This window comes from Phycodurus eques, chromosome 1 (assembly GCF_024500275.1).
Source record: "Phycodurus eques isolate BA_2022a chromosome 1, UOR_Pequ_1.1, whole genome shotgun sequence".
Taxonomy (NCBI): domain Eukaryota; kingdom Metazoa; phylum Chordata; class Actinopteri; order Syngnathiformes; family Syngnathidae; genus Phycodurus; species Phycodurus eques.
In genome coordinates this window covers 43,517,473-43,539,792 of record NC_084525.1, presented here as the reverse complement: position 1 = coordinate 43,539,792, position 22,320 = coordinate 43,517,473, and the positions used below count along the sequence as shown (strand labels likewise).

At 41.4% G+C, this 22,320-nt stretch overlaps 1 protein-coding gene across 4 annotated transcripts in view; it reads right to left on the bottom strand.

Annotated features, from left to right (window-relative positions):
- Positions 1-22,065, bottom strand: part of stat6 (signal transducer and activator of transcription 6, interleukin-4 induced) — a 97,007-nt gene extending 74,942 nt beyond the window's left edge. The window contains exons 1-4 of one of the 4 annotated variants that reach the window (XM_061693529.1): positions 21,845-22,065; positions 7,206-7,351; positions 6,850-6,994; positions 6,491-6,571 (exon numbers count right to left, since the gene is read on the bottom strand). In XM_061693529.1, coding sequence (XP_061549513.1) covers positions 6,491-6,571; positions 6,850-6,994; positions 7,206-7,339 — 360 coding nt within the window. In that variant the 5' untranslated portion in view covers positions 7,340-7,351; positions 21,845-22,065. Of the gene's footprint in view, positions 1-6,490; positions 6,572-6,849; positions 6,995-7,205; positions 7,352-21,666 lie in introns of all 4 variants that reach the window. The other 3 variants (XM_061693538.1, XM_061693519.1, XM_061693510.1) reach the window with 3 other exon arrangements.
- Positions 22,066-22,320: the final 255 nt, after the last annotated feature.

Genomic DNA, 22,320 nt, shown 5'->3' with positions numbered 1-22,320 from the left:
CTAAAATACCAGCAACAGTGTGTGAAAACCTTGTGAAGACTTACAGAAAATGTTTGACCTCTGTCATTACCAACAAATGCAGCCCTATGGGGGGCACAAGCCAGTGCAAACTGTAGGCCGGTCCCAAGCCCGGATAAATGCAGAGGGCTGTGTCAGGAAGGGCATCCGGCTTAAAACTTTGCCAAACAAATATGAGCGTTCATCCAAAGAATTCCATACCGGATCGGTCGTGGCCCGGGATAACAACGTCCGCCACCGGCGCCGTCAACCTGCAGGGCGCCGTTGGAAATTCAGCTACTGTGGGTTGAAGTCGAAGAAGAAGAAGGTGGAAAGCAGGTTCTTCGGCAGAAAGAGAAGAGGAAAGCACAGAGCCTAGAACTGAATGTGGGGACTTTGAATGTTGGGACTATGACAGGAAAATCTCGGGAGTTGGTTGACATGATGATCAGGAGAAAGGTTGATATATTGTGTGTCCAGGAGACCAGGTGGAAAGGCAGTAAGGCTCGAAGTTTAGGGGCAGGGTTTAAATTATTTTACCATGGTGTAGATGGGAAGAGAAATGGAGTCCGGGTTATTTTAAAAGAAGAGTTAGCTAAGAATGTCTGGGAGGTGAAAAAAGTATGAGAACGAGTGATGAGGCTGAAACTTGAAATTGAGGGTGTTATGTTAATGTGATTAGTGGCTATGCCCCACAGTTAGGATGTGACCAAGAGGTGAAAGAGAAATTCTGGAAGGAGCTAGACGAAGTAATTCCGAGCATCCCAGACTGAGAGAGAGTCGTAATTTGTGCAGATTGTAATGGACATGTTGGTATAGGAAATAGGGGTGATGAAGAAGTGATGGGTAAGTATGGCATCCAGGAAATGAACTTGGAGGGACAGATGGTGGTAGACTTTGCAACAAGGATGCAAATGGCTGTAGTGAACACTTTTTTCCAGAACAGGCACGAACATAGGGTGACCTACAAGAGCGGAGTTAGAAGCACGCAGGTGGGTTACATCTTGTGCAGACGATGTAATCTGCAGGAGGTTATCGACTGTAAGGTAGTGGTAGAGGAGAGTGTGGCTAGACAGCATAGGATGGTGGTGTTTAAAATGACTATGGTGGTGGGGAGGCAGATTAGGAAGACACAGGCAGAGCAGAGAACCATGTGGTGGAAGCTGAGACAGGACGAGTGTTGTGCAGCTTTTCGGGAAGAGGTGAGACAGGCTATCGGTGGACAGGAGGAGCTTCCAGAAGACTGGACCACTGCAGCCAAGGTGGCAGGAAAGTACTTGGTGTATGTTCTGGTAGGGAAAGAGAGAAGGAGACTTGGTGTTGGAACCTCACAGCACAGGAACTCATACAAGGAAAAGGGTTAGCTGAGAAGAAGTGGGACACTGAGAGGACCGAGGAGAGGCGAAACGTATATATTGAGATGCGACACAGGGCAAAGGCCAAACAAGAGGCATATGATGACATGTATGGCAGGTTGGACACTAAAGAAGGAGAAAATTATCTATACAGGCTGGCCAGACTGAGGGATAGAGATGGGAAGGATGTGCAGCAGGTTAGGGTGATTAAGAATAGAGATGGAAATATGTTGACTGGTGCCAGCAGTGTGCTAGCTAGATGGAAAGAATACTTCGAGGAGTTGATGAATGAGGAAAATGAGAGGGAAGGGAGAGTAGAAGAGGCAAGTGTGGTGGACCAGGAAGTGGCAATGATTAGTAAGGGGGAAGTTAGAAAGGCATTAAAGAGGATGAAAAATGGAAAGGCAGTTGGTTCTGATGACATTCCTGTGGAGGTATGGAAGCATCTAGGAGAGGAGGTGGTTGTGGAGTTTTTGACCAGCTTGTTCAATAGAATTCTAGCGTGTGAGAAGATGCCTGAGGAATGCAGGAAAAGTGTACCAACAAAGGGTATATAACACATTTTTTAGATGAACTTTTGTTATTGACCAAATACTTATTTCCCACCTTAATTTGCTCATAAATTCTTTAAAAATCAGACAATGTGATTTTCTGGATTTTTCTCTCATTTTGTCTCTCATAGGTGAGGTATACCTATGATAGTAGGGCTGCACGTTATTTTGTTCAAGCATCGACATCGCGATTTACGTGTGCGCAATGGTCACATCGCAGGGTCTGCTGTGATGTTGGTGTACTGTAAAATACAGTGAATCAACTGCAATACTAAAAGTAACAAGCAGAGGAACCTGTTTCGACCTGCTGCATTTCCTATTTTGCTCTTTAAAATGGAACGGCTGGAGGCAGGCACGTGGCAGCTGCGTGAGTGCACGAGGTGCATTCAGGGACACTGTGTAAATAGGAGTGAATGTGTTCTTTACAGTCATCCATCCATCCATTTTCTGTTATCCTCAGTAGTATCGCGGGCATGCTGGAGCCTATTCCAGCTGACTCTGGGTGAGAGGCGGGGTACACCCTGAACTGGTCCCCAGCCAATCAGAGGGCACATAGAAACAAACAACCATTCACACTCACATTTACATCTACGGGCAATTTAGTTTTCAATTCATGCATGTTTTAGGGATGTGGGAGGAAACTGGAGTACCTGGAGAAAAACACACGCAGGCACGGGGAGAACATGCAAACTCTACACAGGCAAGGCTGGATTTGAACTGTGAGGCAGCTGTGCTAACTAGTCGTCCACCGTGTCACCCTAATAGAGTACATCATTGTAAAAATGGATCACTCGGAAAATTATTTGTATCAGAATGCTTTCGTTATAACACTGTACAATCAGACTGTAATAATATGGAATTTATTTTGTTTTGTAATATAAGAATAGATAAATTATTTTGTTAATATAGTCCGCCAGAGCAGTGGGAAATGCAAAGTTATGAATGTCCTTTCACCATCGTTCCTGTAATAGTGTGGTGCATTTTTTTGCTTGGAAATTTAGGATAAAAGTCATTTTTTTTGTTTGAATTCTTCATTTTAAAAAAAGACCAAAAAAAATGTTTCCTCACGTTTTTGAGATTGTAGGGTGAAAGCTGCAGCTGGCTACTAGTGTGGACTGAATGGGTCACAACAATGGGAAAATGAAATATTATTGTGAGGCTAATAGCCCGTCAGCAACATCCATCCGTCCATTTTCTGAGCCGCTTATCCTCACAAGGGTCGTGGGAGTGCTGGAGCCTATCCCAGCTATCACCATGCAGGAGGCGGGGTACACCCTGAACTGGTTGCCAGCTAATCGCAGGGCAGGTCACTGCTTAATTCACTTAATACCCACAAAGGCAAAAACTTAAATGTGTGAAGCCTACGGTGAAAACAGTGAAGAAGTGGACCAATGATGCAAAGATAGAACGTCAAAGCTGTTTAGACTGCACAGACTGGAGTGTCTTTGAAACTTCAACTGGCAGCCTGGATGAAAATACGGACACTGCTACATCCTATATCAGTTTCTGTAAAGAGGTGCGTGTACCAACAAAGTCATTTCGCACGTTCAATAACAACAAGGTATGGTTCACCGCCAAACGTAAGCAACTTCGCCAGGCTAAAGAGGACGCCTATCGAAGTGGGGATAGAGCCCTGTATAATTGCGCGAGAAACCAGCTGACTAAAGAAATTAACATCGCAAAGAAAAATTAAGCAGTAGAGAAAAGTAGTTCACTGCTAACGACTCAGTCTGGCGTGGATTACAATTGCTAACCAATTACAAGCGACCATCCCACCAAGCTGAGAACAATAAAGGAGTAGCTGACGACTTGAACACCTACTGCAGATTTGAAAAGGACACTTTCACATCCCACACCCACCCAGCCGCACCACCGACCACCATTATACCTCTGACTCCCCCTCCTGCGTTGACCATCCACGAACAGGATGTGAGACGTATTTTCATACAACAAAAGATCAACAAAGCGGCAGGCCCAGAACTTGTGTCCCCATCCTGCCTCATCGTCTGCACGGACCAGCTCGCTCCAGTCTTCACACAAATCTTCAATACATCTCTAGAACTGTTTCAAACGCTCCACCATCATCCCAGTCCCCAAGAAACCTACAATCTCTGGTCTGAATTACTACAGGCCTGTCGCCCTGACATCTGTGGTCATGTAGACCTTTGAACGCCTCGTGCTGGACCATTTCAAGAGCGTCACAGGATCTCTGCTGGACCCTCTGCAGTTTGCCTACCGAGCAAACAGGATGACGCAGGATCCTGTTCGTGGACTTTAGCTCTGCGTTCAACACCATCATCCCTGTACTCCTCTCCTCCAAGCCTCTCGCTCAGCGTCTCGCCTGCTATCTCCCAGAGGATTTACAGCTTCATGACGGGCAAGGACACAGCAGGTGAGGTTGGGGGACACCACCTCATCTACACGCACCACCAGCACTGGGGCGCCCCAAGGATGTGTCCTCTCTCAAAATGTATCGCATTACCACATTACTTATTACATTATGTTTTTATTGTCTCAAAAGTATTCACTGTCAATTGGCTGTCTGTTGTCGTACTAGAGCAGCTCCAACTACCGGAAACAAATTCCTTGTTTTTGACATACTTGGCAAATGAATATGATTCATAGTCTGAGGAATTTGAACTACCATATTTTCAAGACCATAAGGTGCACCGTATTAAAAGGCGCAGTCTCAGTTACGGGGTCTATTTCTGTATTTAACACATACATAAGGCGCACAGTATTATTGGGCGCAGGCATGGTAAAACATACGCTAGCTTAAAACATACGGTAGCATGCATGCACGCTAAAACAATGTTTTTAAAAAGGCAGTGGGAGCAAAACTGAGTTCGGTTGTACTTTATTGAAGTATTTAACAATGTACTCACGGTATTTTTTGATAATAATAATGAACAGCTGGCCAATTTCGCCATCAAACACGCCAGGTTCCCTCTCGTCATTGTCGGAGTCAGTCTCTTGCCGGGGGGCTGTTAAGCAATGATGCCGGCTTTCGCGAAAGTCAAAGCAGATACCTTAGTCCAAGCATCCACAATCCATTCACAAATAGTGGCGTAACTCGCCCGGCGTTGCCTCCCAGTCTTAGTTGTACTTGGTTTTTCACAGCAGCTGTGAGATGGGCGCGCATGGAGTCACAGATCAACAGGGACGGTGACGCATGGAAAAAACCATCCGGTCTCTTTACGTACACCTAACTAAGCCACTCTCTCATTTTCTCCTCGTCCATCCAGCCCTTTTGATTGGCCTTAACAATGACTTCAGCTGGGAAACCTTTCTTTAGGCAGCGTCTTCCTCTTAAAAATCACCATAGGTGTCAGTTTCTGTCCATTACCATCGCAACCAAACACAACAGTAAAAGCCAACTTCTCGTGCGTACATACATATATATATATGTATATATATATGTATGTATATATATATATATATATATATATATATATATATATATATATATATATATATATATATATATATGTATATATGCACACCACGTTCAGAGGAGAAATGGCACTGCACATCACCCTAAAAACACCATACTTACAGTAAAGTTCAGAGGTGGGAACATGATGTTATGAGGCTGCTTTTCAGCAAATGGTACTTCTACACTTCACATTACTGAAGGAAGGAAGAATTGGCAAATGTCCCGAGACATTCTTGACAAAAATCTACTGCCATCTACGAGGGTGATGAAAATGAAACGAGGGTGAACATTTCATCAGGATAATGATCCAAAACATACTGCCAAGGAAACTCTCAATTGGTTTCAAAGAAAAAATAATAAAGCTGCTAGAATGGCCCAGCCAATCACCTGACTTGAATCCAATAAAGAATCTTTGGAAAGAACTGAAACTCAAGGTCCATAAAAGAAGCCCACGGAACTTTCAAGATTTGAAGACTCCTTGTGTGGCGGAATGAGCGAAAATCACACCAGAGCAATGCATGTGACTAGTTTCTCCATATAGGAGGTGTCTTGAAGCTGTCATTGTCGTATTAAATAAATACCAGTTGGCGTGTTCAATACCCTGTGCCATTTCACATTTTAACAAACATCTTAATTTCTGATCTTATTTGTTCTACTTTCTTTGCATATATGGATTACCTGGCTTGTTCCCAACATCTGGTGAAATTTTCATGTCAATAGCACCTATGGAAATACAGTTAATGAGAAAAATGGTGATGTGTTAAATACTTATTTCAGCCGCTGTATTTATACACACACACACACACACACACACACACGTATATTGGGGATGGATGGTTTTTGAAAAACGTCCAAACTGTTCGGTTCAACTTTTTTCATTTTGAACCGCATCTGTCTCATTCGATTCATAGGCATGTGCTTTCTTTTTCTCATTTCCTAATGTGGCGAAGCGGTAAGCAGTGGCGCTAATGCAAGCCAAGATGGCGGCGCATGGCTACAGCGCCGTGTATAAGATGTGTTCGGAAATTCAATCTGACTTTTTTGACTGGATTCACAGAACAAAACCATGTTAGCTGTATGTAAAACATGAAGAACAGGTACTTTGGGGATGAGGAATGAAGTTACAGAAGAAAAGTAAGAAATGTCCTTACAGCCCTGAGCAGGACCCTCTCTTTGCGAAGCGTGTCCCTCACCATCACTGCAAACTGCAGCGGCTGATGCTGAAACATGCTCTGGAAGACATCATCCATTGCACAGTTATTACTTAGTACAGTGCACTCTTGTCTTGCGTTTATCTAAATAAAAGTCTGGTGTGGCAACATTGGGATAACCTTCTGAAAGCAAAGTGTATGAGGTATTTGTTTTTTTAGTTTGTGAGCGGTTAAAGGGTTCTTGATTTGTTTCGGATAGTCAAAATTTCACCAACAATACATTCAAGTTTAACGTCATGTACTGGACCCAATCACCTCACTTTCAGTTTAGTTGTGGCGGATTCTGCTGGCCTCCCTACCATGTTCTTGCTAATCTGCATCAGCTTCATTTTATCCACCACGTTAGCATTTTGCTGAGACGACGACTGTAGCAGCATGATGATCTCGTCCAAAAGAGCGCGGGCATTTGCTTCCTGCTCCACGTTCTCAAGGGCAAAATCCTCCCTAAGAAAACACACACATACGTATACCACAAGCCATTATGTGAGTTTTTAGGTATAAGATGTTCCTATCGTTTATAATGAGTATGTGCATGTGTGTGCATGTTTGTGTACATGTGTATGTGTGTGTGGATGTGCACTACCATGTCTTGTATCCCTACAATTGACTATAGATGTGACTGTGTGTGTGTTGGGGGGGGGGGTCTGTGTCTTACCATCTTTGCTTCTCAATCCACTCAGACAAAAAGTGTCGCACTTCAATAGCAAAGGTGACTGTAGGGTAGAAGTCGTTGATGGTCTCGTCAGGCAGGTACTGTATCAGCTGGCTGATGCGACTCCACTGGGCCATGGTCAACCTGGGCTACATTGTAGATTGATAAAATCAGGAGAACTATTCAAATGAAACCCTGTCCTTGATTGGCAGACATAAATCCAGCTGAAGGTCAAATATTAACAACAATCCATTCCATGACTCTGGTCAAACCTGTATTGCTGTTTGATTATAAATCGATTTTAGGTGTTGCCTTAGCTTTCCATGCCTTTTTGCAACTCCCTTTCTTCATGTGTTCAATATTTTTTCCCTGTGTCATTTCACATTACGACACACAACCTAATTTCTGATCTTATTTGTTCTACATTCTTTGTATGTACGGATTACTTGAGTTGTTCCCAAAATCTGGTGAAAATTTCATGTCAATAGCACCTTTGGAAATATATTTCGTGAGAAGAATGGTAACGTGTTACTTATTTCAGCTGCTGTATATATGAATAATATTTTTTTTTAAATGTGGTGGCTACTTCGCAGAGTTCACCTATTGCAGGGGTGGTCCATAACCTAACACCCATGATAAACGAGGAATTACTGTACACCTATGTACTGTAACAGAAAAATCTAATTAATAATACATTTAATTTTTTACTGGCTGTCCACAACCCCCTTAAAATGGGTTGAGAGTTGAGAATAACTATTAGATAACCTTTATTAGCACCACAATGGGGGAATTTGCAACGCTTCAAGCATCAATAGTGGTTATAGGAATAGTGGCAGTGTTTGTGCTGTCTATTCATCACCTCACCAATGACTACTCGAAACAGGGTATGATGATGCATATATTGCCCACGTTAGGCTGGCGAATCAAAAGCCATGCCTGATGAACGTTGAAGTGAGCTCATTCTGGGATGTGTGAATGGTGTTAGTGGTTTAATTTTCCCCCGCTTCGTATATTGCTTCAATTCCTCACAAGTGCGAACTCAGGAAAGCCGCTGTCCAGCCGCTGCTGGCTAAGCAGCCTTTCCCAGCTGGGGGGAGATGGGCATCAAGGAAAAATAGACGCGATGCCACTTGGCTTCGAATTTAAGCATATTACCACACCATACGTTTGAAGTGTCGATGGTCAATGTGTCCTCCAATTCACATTAGTTCTCCCAACTAGGTCGCTGCCTTCTTCGTCAATGCACGAGCCGCTAATCCCATTTTGGTTGTAATGCCGAGTCAGAGGAGCGGCTGGCTCGGCCCAGAGCTGTAGCTCATTTGGAGGCCATTTGGAGGCCCAGGGAAAACACTGTCACGATGCCCCCCAACACAGTGTCCGAAATGAACTTTTTGACTCACCTGCCAAGTTGGCCGGTAAATGAAAAAAATAAAAATAAAAATCCACTGACTCCGCATATTTTTTACCGGCCAAAATATTAAATCATGTTACACATTTCTGTAATATGGCATTATAAAATATTCACAAACAGCTAACATGTAATAAATAATTGATCAATATAGAGGCTAATAACATAAGAGATGATCGTGGACTTCAGAGGCATCCTTCCCCACAGCTGCCCCTCACGTTGTCCAGCTGCCTTGTGTCAACCGTCGAGACCTTCAAGTTCCTGGGAATTACAATCTCTCAGGACCTGAAGTGGGCAAACAACATCAACTCCGTCCTCAAAAAGGCCCAGCAGAGGATGTACTTCCTGCGGCTTCTGAGATAGCACGGCCTGCCACCGGAGCTGCTGAGACAGTTCTACACAGCGGTCATCGAATCAGTCCTGTGTTCTTCCATCACAGTCTGGTTTGGTGCTGCTACAAAAAAGGACAAACTCCGACTGCAACGGACAATCAAAACTGCTGAAAGGATTGTCGGTACCCCCCTACCCACCATTGAGGACTTGCACGCTGCCAGAACTAAGACAAGGGCGTGCAAAATCCTCTCGGACCGTCTGCACCCCGGTCACCAGCTCTTCCAGCTCCTTCCCTCAGGTAGGCGCTACCGATCAACGCAAACTAGAACTAGTAGACATTCCAACAGCTTCTTCCCTCTTGCGATCAACTTCTTAAACACCTAACCTATAATTCCATTACAACAAGCTGGCAATTTTTTGACTTGAGTTCGTTGTCACATTTCTGTGGGGCCAATTATGTATTACTCGTGCACTCACTGTAGTTGTCTTTCCATGCTGCACTATTTGCATATACTGGCCACTCATGCCATAGTAGCATCTGCTCCATTTGCACACTGATTGAGGAGTATCTGTAACATTTGCACAACCAACATTGTCCCAGATGATCGCACTACTCGTCACTTTAAACCGCATACACTCCTTGAAGTCTCAGCGCCCTTTGCACAATGGTCATTGCACCGGACTATTGCAATATTAGTCGTTCGAACTGCTCTAAGTGCTAGAGGACTCTGCATCTTTTTGCACAATTGTTTTTTGTCAATGTCTTTATGTCCCCAAAGTGTTCTGTAAATCTGTTGTACTAGAGCGGCTCCAACTACCGGAGACAAATTCCTTGTGTGTTTTGGACATACTTGGCAAATAAAGATGATTCTGATTCTGATTCTGATAATCTTGGCTCACAACACAATAGCTGTTTATTTTATTTTTTCCATCCATCCAACCATTTTCTGAGCCACTTATCCTCACGAGGGTCGCGGGCGTGCTGGAGCCTATCCCAGCTGTCATCAGGCAGGAGGCGGGGTACACCCTGAAGTGGTTGCCAGCCAATCGCAGGGCACATACAAACAGAAAAACCATTCGCACTCACAGTCACACCTACGAGCAATTTAGAGTCTCCAATTTATGCATTTTTGGGATGTGGGAGGAAACCGGAGTGCCCGGAGAAAACCCACGCAGGCACGGGGAGAACATGCAAACTCCACACAGTCGGGGCCGGGGATTGAGCCCGGGTCCTCAGAACTGTGAGGCTGACGCTCTAACCAGTCGTCCACCGTGCCGCTTTATTTTTTCCATTTCATAAATGTTTTTGTTTAGTTTTTTTCTTTTTAGGGGGGGAACCAACCCTGAATTTTTTAAATTAATTTATTTATTTTTTAAAACAAAGTCATTCAGGGGGGGGCTTTGGTATATTTTAGGGGTGCTGAAGCACTACTAAAATAGGCCTAACGACGCCAGTGGCTTACACACAGCCCATGAAGTCTGGCTCTTGCTCCTGACACAGTCCTTGTGCCACAGTACTACAGCCTCAGTGGGATCGCATTCGTACACGTCACGCCTGACACAGATGTCAGAAGGCGAAGACATTTCATCATTGAAATTTGACATATTCTGCAGTGTAATTGTTGCCTATATTGAAAGTCTAGATAATGAGTGACATTAGTGGGTGTGAAACATGTTGTAAGGCTTGTTGTTTAAAAAAAAATTTGACCGTTGAAATGCCTCCTTGAGGAAAGAAGATAGCCACATCATTCCACATGAAGTAATTGTTGCCGATTCATTTCCGTACACGTCATCTTAATTTTGGATTGATTCCATCACTAATGCCTCCCTTTTTATGCCCAAGTACACGTATGAAAATATCAGACTGATCGGCCTGGTATTTATGGTTTAATGGATACATTTCCATGTCAACCACGTTGATCTTCCCACAAGGAAGTGCTTTGCAGATTGATTTCCGCATACAGTATATACACAGCTTTCCATCCATCCATCCATCCATTTTCTGAGCCGCTTATCTTCACAAGGGTCGCGGGAGTGCTGGAGCCTATCCCACCTATCATCGGGCAGAAGGCGGGGTAATCCCCGGAACTGGTTGCCAGCCAATCTCAGGGCACATACAAACAAACAACCATTCACACTCACATTAAAACCTAGGGGCAATTTAGAGACTTCAATTAACCTACCATGCATGTTTTTGGGATGTGGGAGGAATCCGGAGTTCCCGGATAAAACCCACGCAGGCACGGGAAGAACATGCAAACTCCACACAGGTGGGGCCAAGGATTTAACCCCAGTCCTCAGAACTGTGAGGCAGACGCTCTAACCAGTCGACCAATACACGGCTTTCGTCAGCTCAATTTTGTATTGATTACACAACAAATGCCTCCAAGATGCTTCAATACAGTTCTTATAGATCACAAAAGTGTTTATGTAGGTAGCAATGTGCAACAGATGCTAACTATGGTTGGCTGTCATAATGTGGGATGATGAGCATATGACGAGTTACATCGTGTTGAGTGGTGACACAATGTAACAATTATTGCATCAGATTGGTGTCACAAATATGCTTAAAAAGGGCATAATGCAATAAATAAAATGTATGATTGATATTACAAAATAATATAATTAAATTGTTTACTGGATACATGGTCAAAAATGTATTAGTACAATTGACTAGAAATGTGTTACTACAAATGTCCACCAGACGGTGCCAGATATGCTACTCTAAATGTCCACCGGAGGGAGCCAGAAGTGAAGGTCAACCAGTAATGTACAACCACAAATTGTCCATTGTATGGTACGGAAGCGTATTGATTTCACTTGGATTTTAAAAAAAAAAAAATTCCTGTTTTTCTGAGTAATTTTTTTGAGGGCTTTGTTTTTCTGACTATTTTTTTCTGTTTTTCTGACAATTTTTTTCCGTTTTTCAGACAAATTTTCTTTCCACCTGTTTTTTCGACTATTTTTGTTTCTGTTTTTCTGACTATTTTTTTCCACCTGTTTTTCTGACTATTTTTTTTTTTTCTGTTTTTCTGACAATTTTCTTTCCGTTTTTCAGACAAATTTTCTTTCCACCTGTTTTTTCGACTATTTTTGTTTCTGTTTTTCGGGCTATTTTTTTCCACCTGTTTTTCTGACTATTTTTTTTTTTCTGTTTTTCGGACAAATTTTTTTCCACCTGTTTTTCTGACAAAAAAAATTCTGATTTATCGGGACACATCGAACTCACACGAGAACCTGCGAACTGCAAGTGACTCTTTGCGGACTCACTAATGGCGGATTACTGCTCGCACACCTTCAACCTGCCCATACGCGTTTACATTACCGCTTCAATTAAGGTAAGTTACATAATGAGTAACACACATTGTATAATACTGTAAATAGTTTAGTTTTAGACTGCATATTATTATTCTAATGTAAGCCAATATTTACTATATGGTTTTATGTAGCAAGTAAGTAATAGATGAAGTCGAACGTCTCCTCGGCATGATTTCAGTAAGGTAACAGTTACTATATGTTTAGCTGATGCTGTTCATTGCTCGTCCTTGACTTGACAACGTGCTTTTCATCATAACGTTAGTATACAATAACATTACGCTTTCGTAAGTAGAACGAGACATTCGTTGTAACGTTAGTATAGATACACTACAGAGGCATAGTAACAGTGTTAATTGTTTAACATGGGGCACGTAAGCATGTAAACAACACGGAACGTTGCCAGTAGACTATTGAAATACTGTTAACAACAACAACAAAACTGATAAAAGCCCACATTGAGCTGCTGAGTTTAGTCTTTTGCACTATTAGAGTGCCGTAATGTTATTATTTTTGAATAACCAATCAAGGCTTTCATTACACAAGGACACAACACAAATCAGTTTTGGTGGTGATTTGAGTAAGCACATTAAAATGCTTGATGACAGGTTGAGTTTCCAATGATTACACATATAGGGTTTTCCTACATTTTTTCATTGCCAGCATTGCAATGGCTACATCCTCAACCCCTGGCCTCCCACAAGATGATGATGGTCTGTGGGAATTTCTACGCAACAGAGGTGTTCATGAGGAGAGTATTCAGAAAATTAAACAAGATCATGTAAGTCATAGGAAATTTGTTCCTGCTGGTATATATTAATTTTTAAATTATTTTCTCAACTATATTTTACATTCAAATTAATTTATGATTATACTTTTACCAATACATTTTAGACCAGGGGTGTCAAACATTCAGCCCGCAGGCCAAAACCTGACCGCTGGGGGGCTACAATTGGGCCCGCAGCGTGAATTTTAAAATGAAAAAATACAGAAGACATTGTGGCGGTGGGGACTAAGTAGAAGTTTGAGAATTGTTATGCTCATCTAAAAAAAGGAGTTGTAATAATTCCTAGCTCTTCAGTAGTTGATTTATCTTAAAACTGAAATACTATACTGTATTTTTCAGTTCCAAATACCTGTGACTTATATTTGCAAAATCCTTTTTTTAAACTTGCAAAAAAAGGTGAACCTCTGCAAACTGTTGTAGACTTGACTCTTTATCTGGAGTGAACAAGATGTTTCACATGGAGGGTCATCAGGTTCTCTAAGATATGGTCTGAGCATTCTCTATTAGAAACTTAGCTGTAAACTTAAATGTCTGATGTTATAGAAGCGCACTCACATTATTGCCAGCTTCCAAATCTGTTTTTGTCTTACACTGTCCATTGTGTTATCATCTGCATTAGGCATTTGTAATTTGTTGTCCGAGAATTAAACTATGAAGTAAATAGTCTTGGAGATAATAGTTTGTTTCATCATGTCTAATGTTTTCTTTTTTTTTTTCTTTTTTTTTTAAATGTAGATTGACAACTCGATAATTGGAGAAATAGATTATGCTGCTTTGGCCTCTTACATTCCAGCCTATGGTGATAGGATTGCAACAAGGCGTTTCTCAGTGGAAAAACAGAGAAGAGGTGGAGATGATACAAAAAGACTTTCCTTATTCCAAAAACTTAGTAAGAAAATGGGCACAATGGGTAACAAAGCCTGTGATCATGGTTTTAAGGGAAAGAGAGAATACAGTGAAACCAACAAATGTGTACCTAAAAAATAATCAGCAAGCCTGGAAGACAACCAGAAAAATAGAATTAGGGTGGATACATGACAACAAACAAGTCAGAAAACGCAGCGGTGGAGGAACCAGAGTTCTGGATATTAACAAGAATGCCACTAAAACTGAGATCCTATCTCAAGCAAAACAACTGATCTTGATGATACACTCATTCATGATCCAAACCTTGCAATAGAAGATGAACAACTAAACATCCCCACTTACACCTCAACTCCTAATGATGCTGAGACAGCTTTTGGTAGACCACCAAGTCCTGTCTTTGCACTTTTACATGTGAATGTGAAACTTCACCGAGTAACTCTCTTCGATGAACTTATTACCCAATTCAAGGATGAAGCAGTGATGACAAACTCTGTGAAATAAAGCTTTATTGATGAAATGGGGGCAGATGCTGATGGTGTGTCTAGGGATGTATACGCTGCCTTCTGGACTGAATTCCTAGATAACTTGAGAGCTGTGCTTATCCAGGTTGCCCACAAGCAAATCATCCAGCATCCAAAATATGCATTGGATAATATTGCAGAGGTTGCAGGACCAACACTCAGGAAGTTTGTCCCCAATGTAGAGGATATGAAGAAGCTGTATGAGGACATTAAACCGACAACACGAAAGGTGATTAAAATGATGACAGCTTTTCCAGCAACTTCAGCAGAGAACCAAAGTTTGCGATTTTTACATAAGTACATAAGTACATTGGATCAAATAAGTCTCCGGAAGCTGATGAGATTTCTGACTGGGTCGGATGTTATCTGTGTAAAAGAAATTCAAATCACTTTCACCTCTTTGGAAGGGCTAGCACGGCGGCCAATTGCCCATACTTTTGGCCCAACAGTGGAGCTGCCATCAATTTACAGTAGCTATCCTGAGCTTCGAGCTGAAATGGAGGCAATATTGTCCAGCAACACTCATGCAATGGACATAGCATAAGAGTAAGTGACTGATGTTCACATACACATTTTTCTGTTCCCCATTCAGCCAGCTATGATTGTTTAGATTGTGAATGTGGGCCATAGCATAAAAGCTTAGGGTCTGTGTAAGTAATGCAAGAAACAATAATTCACACAAGCACAGATTGATTGAAAATGTTCTTTCTACCCTATCAACAATTCACTTTTGTTATCAGTCTAGGATGGATGGGAATGTTTGTACGTTAGAAACACCATTGTATATTTGCTGTTAAATTATAATAGAATTTGAATCTCTACACCTCATGTCAAATGTTAATACGACAGTGTTTGTGAGTCTGGTACAAGGTGGTTTGGGATTTTATGTTTGTTTTGCAAACAGATTATGTGTTACCTGTTTAGTCATGTAGTTCAAGAGTCCTGCTCTGTGAGACATGATATGTTTCAACCTGCAATCTTTAAATTGGACATGTTTATTTTCCATGCTTGCATTGTTAAATGTTACGGGTATTAAATATGTGCAAACTCAAGTAAAGAACTTGCTATATTAAAATATATTCATAAGTGTGCTTCATTTGCTGAAAGTTTAATGACAACTGCATTTTAACATAAATGTAGAGTGACATGGCATTCAAATACCTAAAAATACAGTAGTTGATCTGATCAGTTTATGTTTGAGAGATGACATGATAAGCAAATACTAATATTCACCAAATTTTGTTACGTCTCACTGTTTTGCTGCAGATTACACACACAGCCAATTCACAAGAGAACCCCCCCCCCACCCCCCCCAGAAAAAAAAGATAAAAATAAAAAATCAGGAAGGTATCCTTCCTTAGTGCTATAATAAACAAAAACTAAGTATCAAAAAAGAAAAAGGTTTCACTGCTCAGTATCAGCAGATATTGTGTAAGAGCTACATTTGACATTAAGCATACACACCATTATAGACACAATGTATTAGAAACCTTTATTTATAAATGATGAACACAATGCACCCAAGATTCCCCATGTTTTTTCATGCATACATTGGACGTTTGCTTTTCTGGAATAGAAAGAAGATATATGAGGCACAACGTGGAGATGTCCATTTGGAGCAAATTCACAGTAATTTAATTTACTGTTTTAATACCCTTTACAGTTAAATTCATGGTCCGTAAGGTCATATAACCCTCCATTTTTGGAGGGTTACATGATCCTGTCATTTGATCCTGTAGTGTTCATGAAATCTGCGCTCGTATGTAAGCATGTAAGAACATGTAAAGCTCGATGGCTTCCTCTGGAAAGGTGGGTGGATGAAGACTGTTTTCTGCCATGGCGAGACAACAAATGTCAAACACTATCATCACAGGGGTACGGTCCTCTCTGAAGGCATTCTCCTCTGCAGATCTCTATCTTTTCTCGAGATACCTCTTTCAAGTACACTCTGGCTCCAAAAACTTCGGGTAGGGTGTACATCATCACTGGGCGCCCACCTGGAGATGCAGCATTTCTGCATGGGCGAATTCTGTGAGGGTTCCAGAGGTGAACAACTTCCTGCAGTTCTCGCTAAAGAAAAATAGTGATAAAATCAGCTTGCACATTTTATATACCAACTGCAGTACATATGTTGCACTTAACTAGCCAATGTGTAGTACAAATCAGCTCCTATTTAAACATCTGCGCAATAGTAGTCTTAACTGTATTAATTAAAACATCAAGATTCAGACATAAACATTTTATTTCATTTTACAATTTTCATTTAACTAATTCTAATATTTTATGCTGACAATACTGTCTGATTAAGGTTTTGAATATAGCATACAAAGAGTGAGCTCTTGAGACTCATTTCTAAGTATTAGTACCACACCAAAACTAACCCACAGGGTGGTATTCTACTTCTTTTTGTGAAGTACAATATGGAAGTAGGTAGAAAATTGGCAGGAGGGGGGTTGCAGTTCTTACCTCTATTATTTCAAGACATGTGAACTGAATGATACTTTTGTCCAGGAAGTCACCAGAAAAAAAGTCTGAGTCTTTTAAATCTTGGAACAGGGTCATCCAAAACTGTGCATCCTTAAAAAGCCCCACCAGTTCTCTATTCTTTGGTGGTGATTGCTCGATCCATACAGATAACATCTGTGCGAAACGTTGTCCAGATGGTCGTGCCTCAAGAATATCTGCAATTGCTCAATAAAGCAGTTCTCGGTGCAAAGGTCCGAACGAATTCGGGCAGAAGTCCCATTCCTTGATGACACCTCATTAATAAAGTATCCAGCAATTATCTTCAGATCACGGTTTGTCGAGTAAGCATGTAGCCATATCACCATTCGTGAAAAACCATCTATTGCACCATTGATACAGATCCCATATGGTTTGAGTTTGTCATAAGAGTCTACATGCCACCAAAAGGTTTGGGCCGGGATTGTGGTACATACGCCGGTGAAGCCGATTCCGGCGCCTTATTTGCACACCGTGCGGGTTCAGTATTTTCATCAGTCTGCTGATCGTCTCTTGAGTCACCACGTAGTCACCACGTAGTGGTGACTCAAGTGTCAACCAACTCCTGAGATTTTCCCGTCATAGTCCCAACATTCAAAGTCCCCATATTCAGTGGCTCTGTGCTTTCCTCTTCTCTTTCTGCCGAAGAACCCGCTTTCCACCTCTTCTTCTTCGACCCACAGTAGATGAATTTCCACCGGCGCCCTGCAGGTTGACGATGCCGGTGGCGGACATTGTTAACCCGGGCCACGACCGATCCGGGATGGAATTCTTTGGATGAACGCTCATATTTGTTTGGCGAAGGTTTAAGCCGGATGCCCTTCCTGACGCAACCCTCTGCATTTATCCGGGCTTGGGACCGGCCTAAAGTTTGCACTGGCTTGTGCCCCGCATAGGGCTGGATTATTTAACTTTTAAGTACAATGCAGTTCCATTTAATCTTTTCGAACTTTGTTTTCAAAAACTATTTATGTAATTTGTTTTATTTATCGTAACTTGTGTTTTAAGTAATCATTATTTAAGGGCTTTTTTTTTTTTTTAATCTTATATTTCAGCGCAATGTTAATGTTCAAACTAGGCTTTACACGATCAGGATTTTTGGGGCCGATCACAGAGTTTAAAAAAAACGATAACCGATCACCGATCCGATCACATGATGGAGGACGTAATTGATGGAGGACGTCATTGACCGGATTGGCAAATTATGACAAAGCCGATCAGCATAAAATGCTAATTATCGATACAGATAAGGCCGATAAAATCGGTGTAAAGTCTAGTTCAAACTGTGCATAATGTTACATTGCCTTACAATAATTACATATACTTTTTTAGTATTTTAATGTTAGTCATGATACTGGTTCTTGGAGAGCTAAACACATTTTTTTTAGGTGGTACTTGGTGCAAAAAGCAAAGAAAATCAGGCGGACTAAACAAAATGCAATGATATGTTGACTGTCATAATGGTGTATAGTGAAAGGACAGAATTTAACTGTGTTTGCATTAAGCGTGAGGAGCCGTGATGAAGTGCTCTAAGGGAGTTTTAACTGCTAAGTAGCTGGGAGGAAGCCCATCAGTGAGCTCTTACTGACAGGAAATGACAAACTCCATCCCCCCACCTCGTGCATTGTGGCTGCAACTACTGAATGCCTGTTTATTCCTACCAAGTTCAGCCTTGAACAAAAACAACAAAAAGTAAAACTGCTCCCCCTGACAGATCCCTGACAGACACATAACGGAGAGGGAACAAGAAACAATCATCAAGTTTCTCTTCTCATTTCAATGCAAGTAATTTATCAACAGGAAGACTGGCCCTACTGAGCTGTTGTGCAAAAAGATGAGTGAATGAATTCAGGGTGGTTGTTTCACTAACCACAATGGGCAGCAACAACAACAATAGAACCCTATTGTTGACCACCCATAGGGGACACACCCACGGAGACATAAATAGGGAGGCTACACACCTAAAATTTAGAACTGCACTAGCCTTTTGCATTAAAGGTGAAACATCTTCAACAAACAAGAAAAGTACAGTTGTCTTGTTTCAACTAGACTTTACACCGATCTGATCGGACTGATCGTATCGGCCGATAATTAGCATTTTATGCTTATCGGCTTTAATAACCTGGACAAAAGGCAATGCCTGCATCAGATTACAAGACCAATTTGGTCTTTCACGATTGCACTATGTCAGACTACCGCAATAAAATCTTGTATTCCGATACCACTGCATCCCATCTTTTACGATCACTCGGCTTTATCTTGTCAACTCAAACGCAAACATTTACCATGGCGACGATAACAACAATGGATCACGTCGTGTGTATTATAAGAAAAAAATGGGGAAAAACGTGTCCTGGTGGTCACCGGTGCTCGGGACATTATGTTCATTTAAGGCTTGCTTGAGGTATGTTCACATACTTTTTATACGATTTGGCTCGCAAGCAGGCAACAAAACGTTATGTAGCCTAGCAAGATAGTGCTAGCACTACCGGTTGTACCGGCGTTAAGTCGAATCATGCTCTAAAGTTTCGGTGTGTGTGAAGTAATTTAATTACAATAAAGTAATTCAACGACAGTGTATCCATTATTTCTGTCATGTTGTAATGTTGGTTTGACCTGACTGATTAGAATCTGACAAGAGCAGTGATTTCCAACTTTTATGCCGCGAAGGCACATATTTTACAAGTGGAAAATCTCACGGCACACCAACAAACAAAAATGTCACAAAAAGTAGAAACAGTAATTATTGTATGTACTTCCTGCCATCTAATAGAAGAGCATTTATTTGTTCGGTCTGTCACTATGCCTCACTGGCATAAATCGAGGAATAAAGATACATTATTTCTTGTAAATGAATATTTTTTTAAGCAGTTAAGTAAACTTTGATAATTTCCCACGGCACACCTGAAGATTGCTCATGGCAGACTAATGTGCCACAGCACACTGGTTGGGAATCACTGGACTAGAGAATGAATAATGTGGAAGATATTCATATACAGTCCACAAGTATATCCAGTAAATGACCAAGTCATTTAAATAGACACATTGTTCGATCTTGTGATCGGATCAGTGATCGGTTATCGTTTTTTTTAAACTCGTTGATCGGCTACAAAAATCCTGATCGTGTAAAGTTTAGTTTCAACCTTTGCAGATTACCATGACCTGGATGACTGAGAATCTGCACAGACTTCATTACAAGTAATTAGTCACTGCACTTTAAGATACAAGCAAATTAAGTAAGCCCCCCTTTGGTAAGATTAATGAATTGACCTAGGCCCCTTCCTATGTCACATTAATTACTGTTTCTTGTTCAAAAGTTATCACCCTTCTGTGGTGAATGTCACAAGAAAGCCAAAGAAAAACATCATACACTTGTGGAGATAATCATTTAGCCAGTATTTCCACTGCATGGTTCAGGTGACAAAATTCCTATTTTTTTGCTCTGAAACTTTCAATTGTGATAGGCGTTATGGCAGCGAAAAGAGAAAAAAGAATGCATGGAATCGGCAATCTTCAGATTGGAATCAGGCCTCTTTCAAATGAGGGTAAAAATACATTAAGTATCAGAAGATATCTGCCAAAGCGAGTGCAGTGTAAACACAGAGATGAGCTGTAGCCGCCAAAACCAGTTTGACCAACTATACCGATTGCTGAAATGTACATGCTTGCATCCGCCCAAAGAACATAAATATTTTTTAAACAGCTGCAGTAAATCTAAACTACAGCAAAAGCACATACAATTAAATATTATATAAATATGCTACATAATAAAGAGTCCAACATTAAATAAGCAGTATAATTGCAAACAGCGACCAGTCCCCAGTGTTGTAATGCCCAAGTTACTCTTATTTAAATCAATGAGTCAGCCCCAGCCAACTAAACGCCACATAATGTTTAATATTTGTATTAATTCTGTATTATGTATTATTTCTCAATCCATCTTGTCACTGCCACATGTTGATGCTAGTAGTTATTTACTTCCAATTTGGGGGTCTGCATACAAGTTGTTTTGTGTGTGCCATGAATGTAGTGAAAAGTCATACATGGGATATGTATCACTTATAATGTATAGTGCATATAAATACACAGTCAAAGAAATCCGACAGGCATTGAATGGGAATTGGGCACTTGACCTACAGTGTAAATCCAGCCTTAGATGCTCACTGAGCTGTTGTCTCACAAGATTTGCTCATGTGTGATGGTGGTTTGAATTTGAGGTTTTGCATGACTTTTAAAGTATAATTCTCTTCAAAGATTTGGTTCAAATTGTTTGCTCTTTTTGGGAAGTCTTCTTTTTCTCTAAACATATTCAACTGCTTTTTGGGGGAGGTCTTTTTCTTTGAACATATTCAACTGCTGAACATGGTATGGCATGTATTGGCGTGTTAACTAGAAGCCTTGGAGTGCTGAGAGCGACACGGGGTGATACCCATGTATGGGGATGAGGGACTAACTTGGAAAACAATTTTCATTTCTCATCGAGACTTATCTAAGGAATCGGAAACACTATATGCAATATCAATATCATCACCAACAGCCACACTTAACGCCTCTCTTGAAGATGCTCCTAGTGGGCAGCCCTGGCTCACGTACGACAAACCGAAAGTACACATTACGTATTAGTAAGCTAAAAAAATAAATAAACACGATTAATAACCAATTAATTGATTAATCACCATACTGACCCAGATTAATTATGCGCACAAACCATGCAAGTATATTTTCGCTTACCGTCAGTTTGTTTGACAGTTTGACAGTTTTCCGGATCCGGTTTTCTCTCGTTTCCTCATAGGCCGCTGCGGATAAAACTTCCCAACGTGTACGCGTTGTTTCGTTCTTCTTAGTATCAGTTTTATCCACTTGAAGTTGAGACTTAGGGAGGGCGTCTTTTTTTTTTTTTTTAACTTGCCTGTTGAAGAAACTCTCGCTCCCTGCCGTCCCGTGACAGATGCAGCGAGTGCTCGTGGGCCCACGTGACGTAAGATGTCGTCGCACCCGCACACCTCCTGAGGTCTCAGGAGTGGTTCGAGTCAGTTTGTCAGTCGTCCCAGCTGGACTCTGCGTGCCGCCACCGTGAGTGAGCTGATTCAACTCCCAGTGAAAAGAGAAAGGGGCGGGGCAATGACAAACGCGCCCACACAACCACACACACACACACACACACCCACCCACACACACACACACATACACACACACACACACACACACACCACACACACACTTCCAGGAAATTCTTCTCCACACAGATAGCATCTTTGACCCCACATTGAGTACAACATTGTACGCCAACGTCACCGCCATATTGGATGCGGCAAAGTAGAGTGATCACTAATCCTTTCCTATCCAGTACGGCTGTACTGAATCACTAGAATCAGTTCGTTCAAA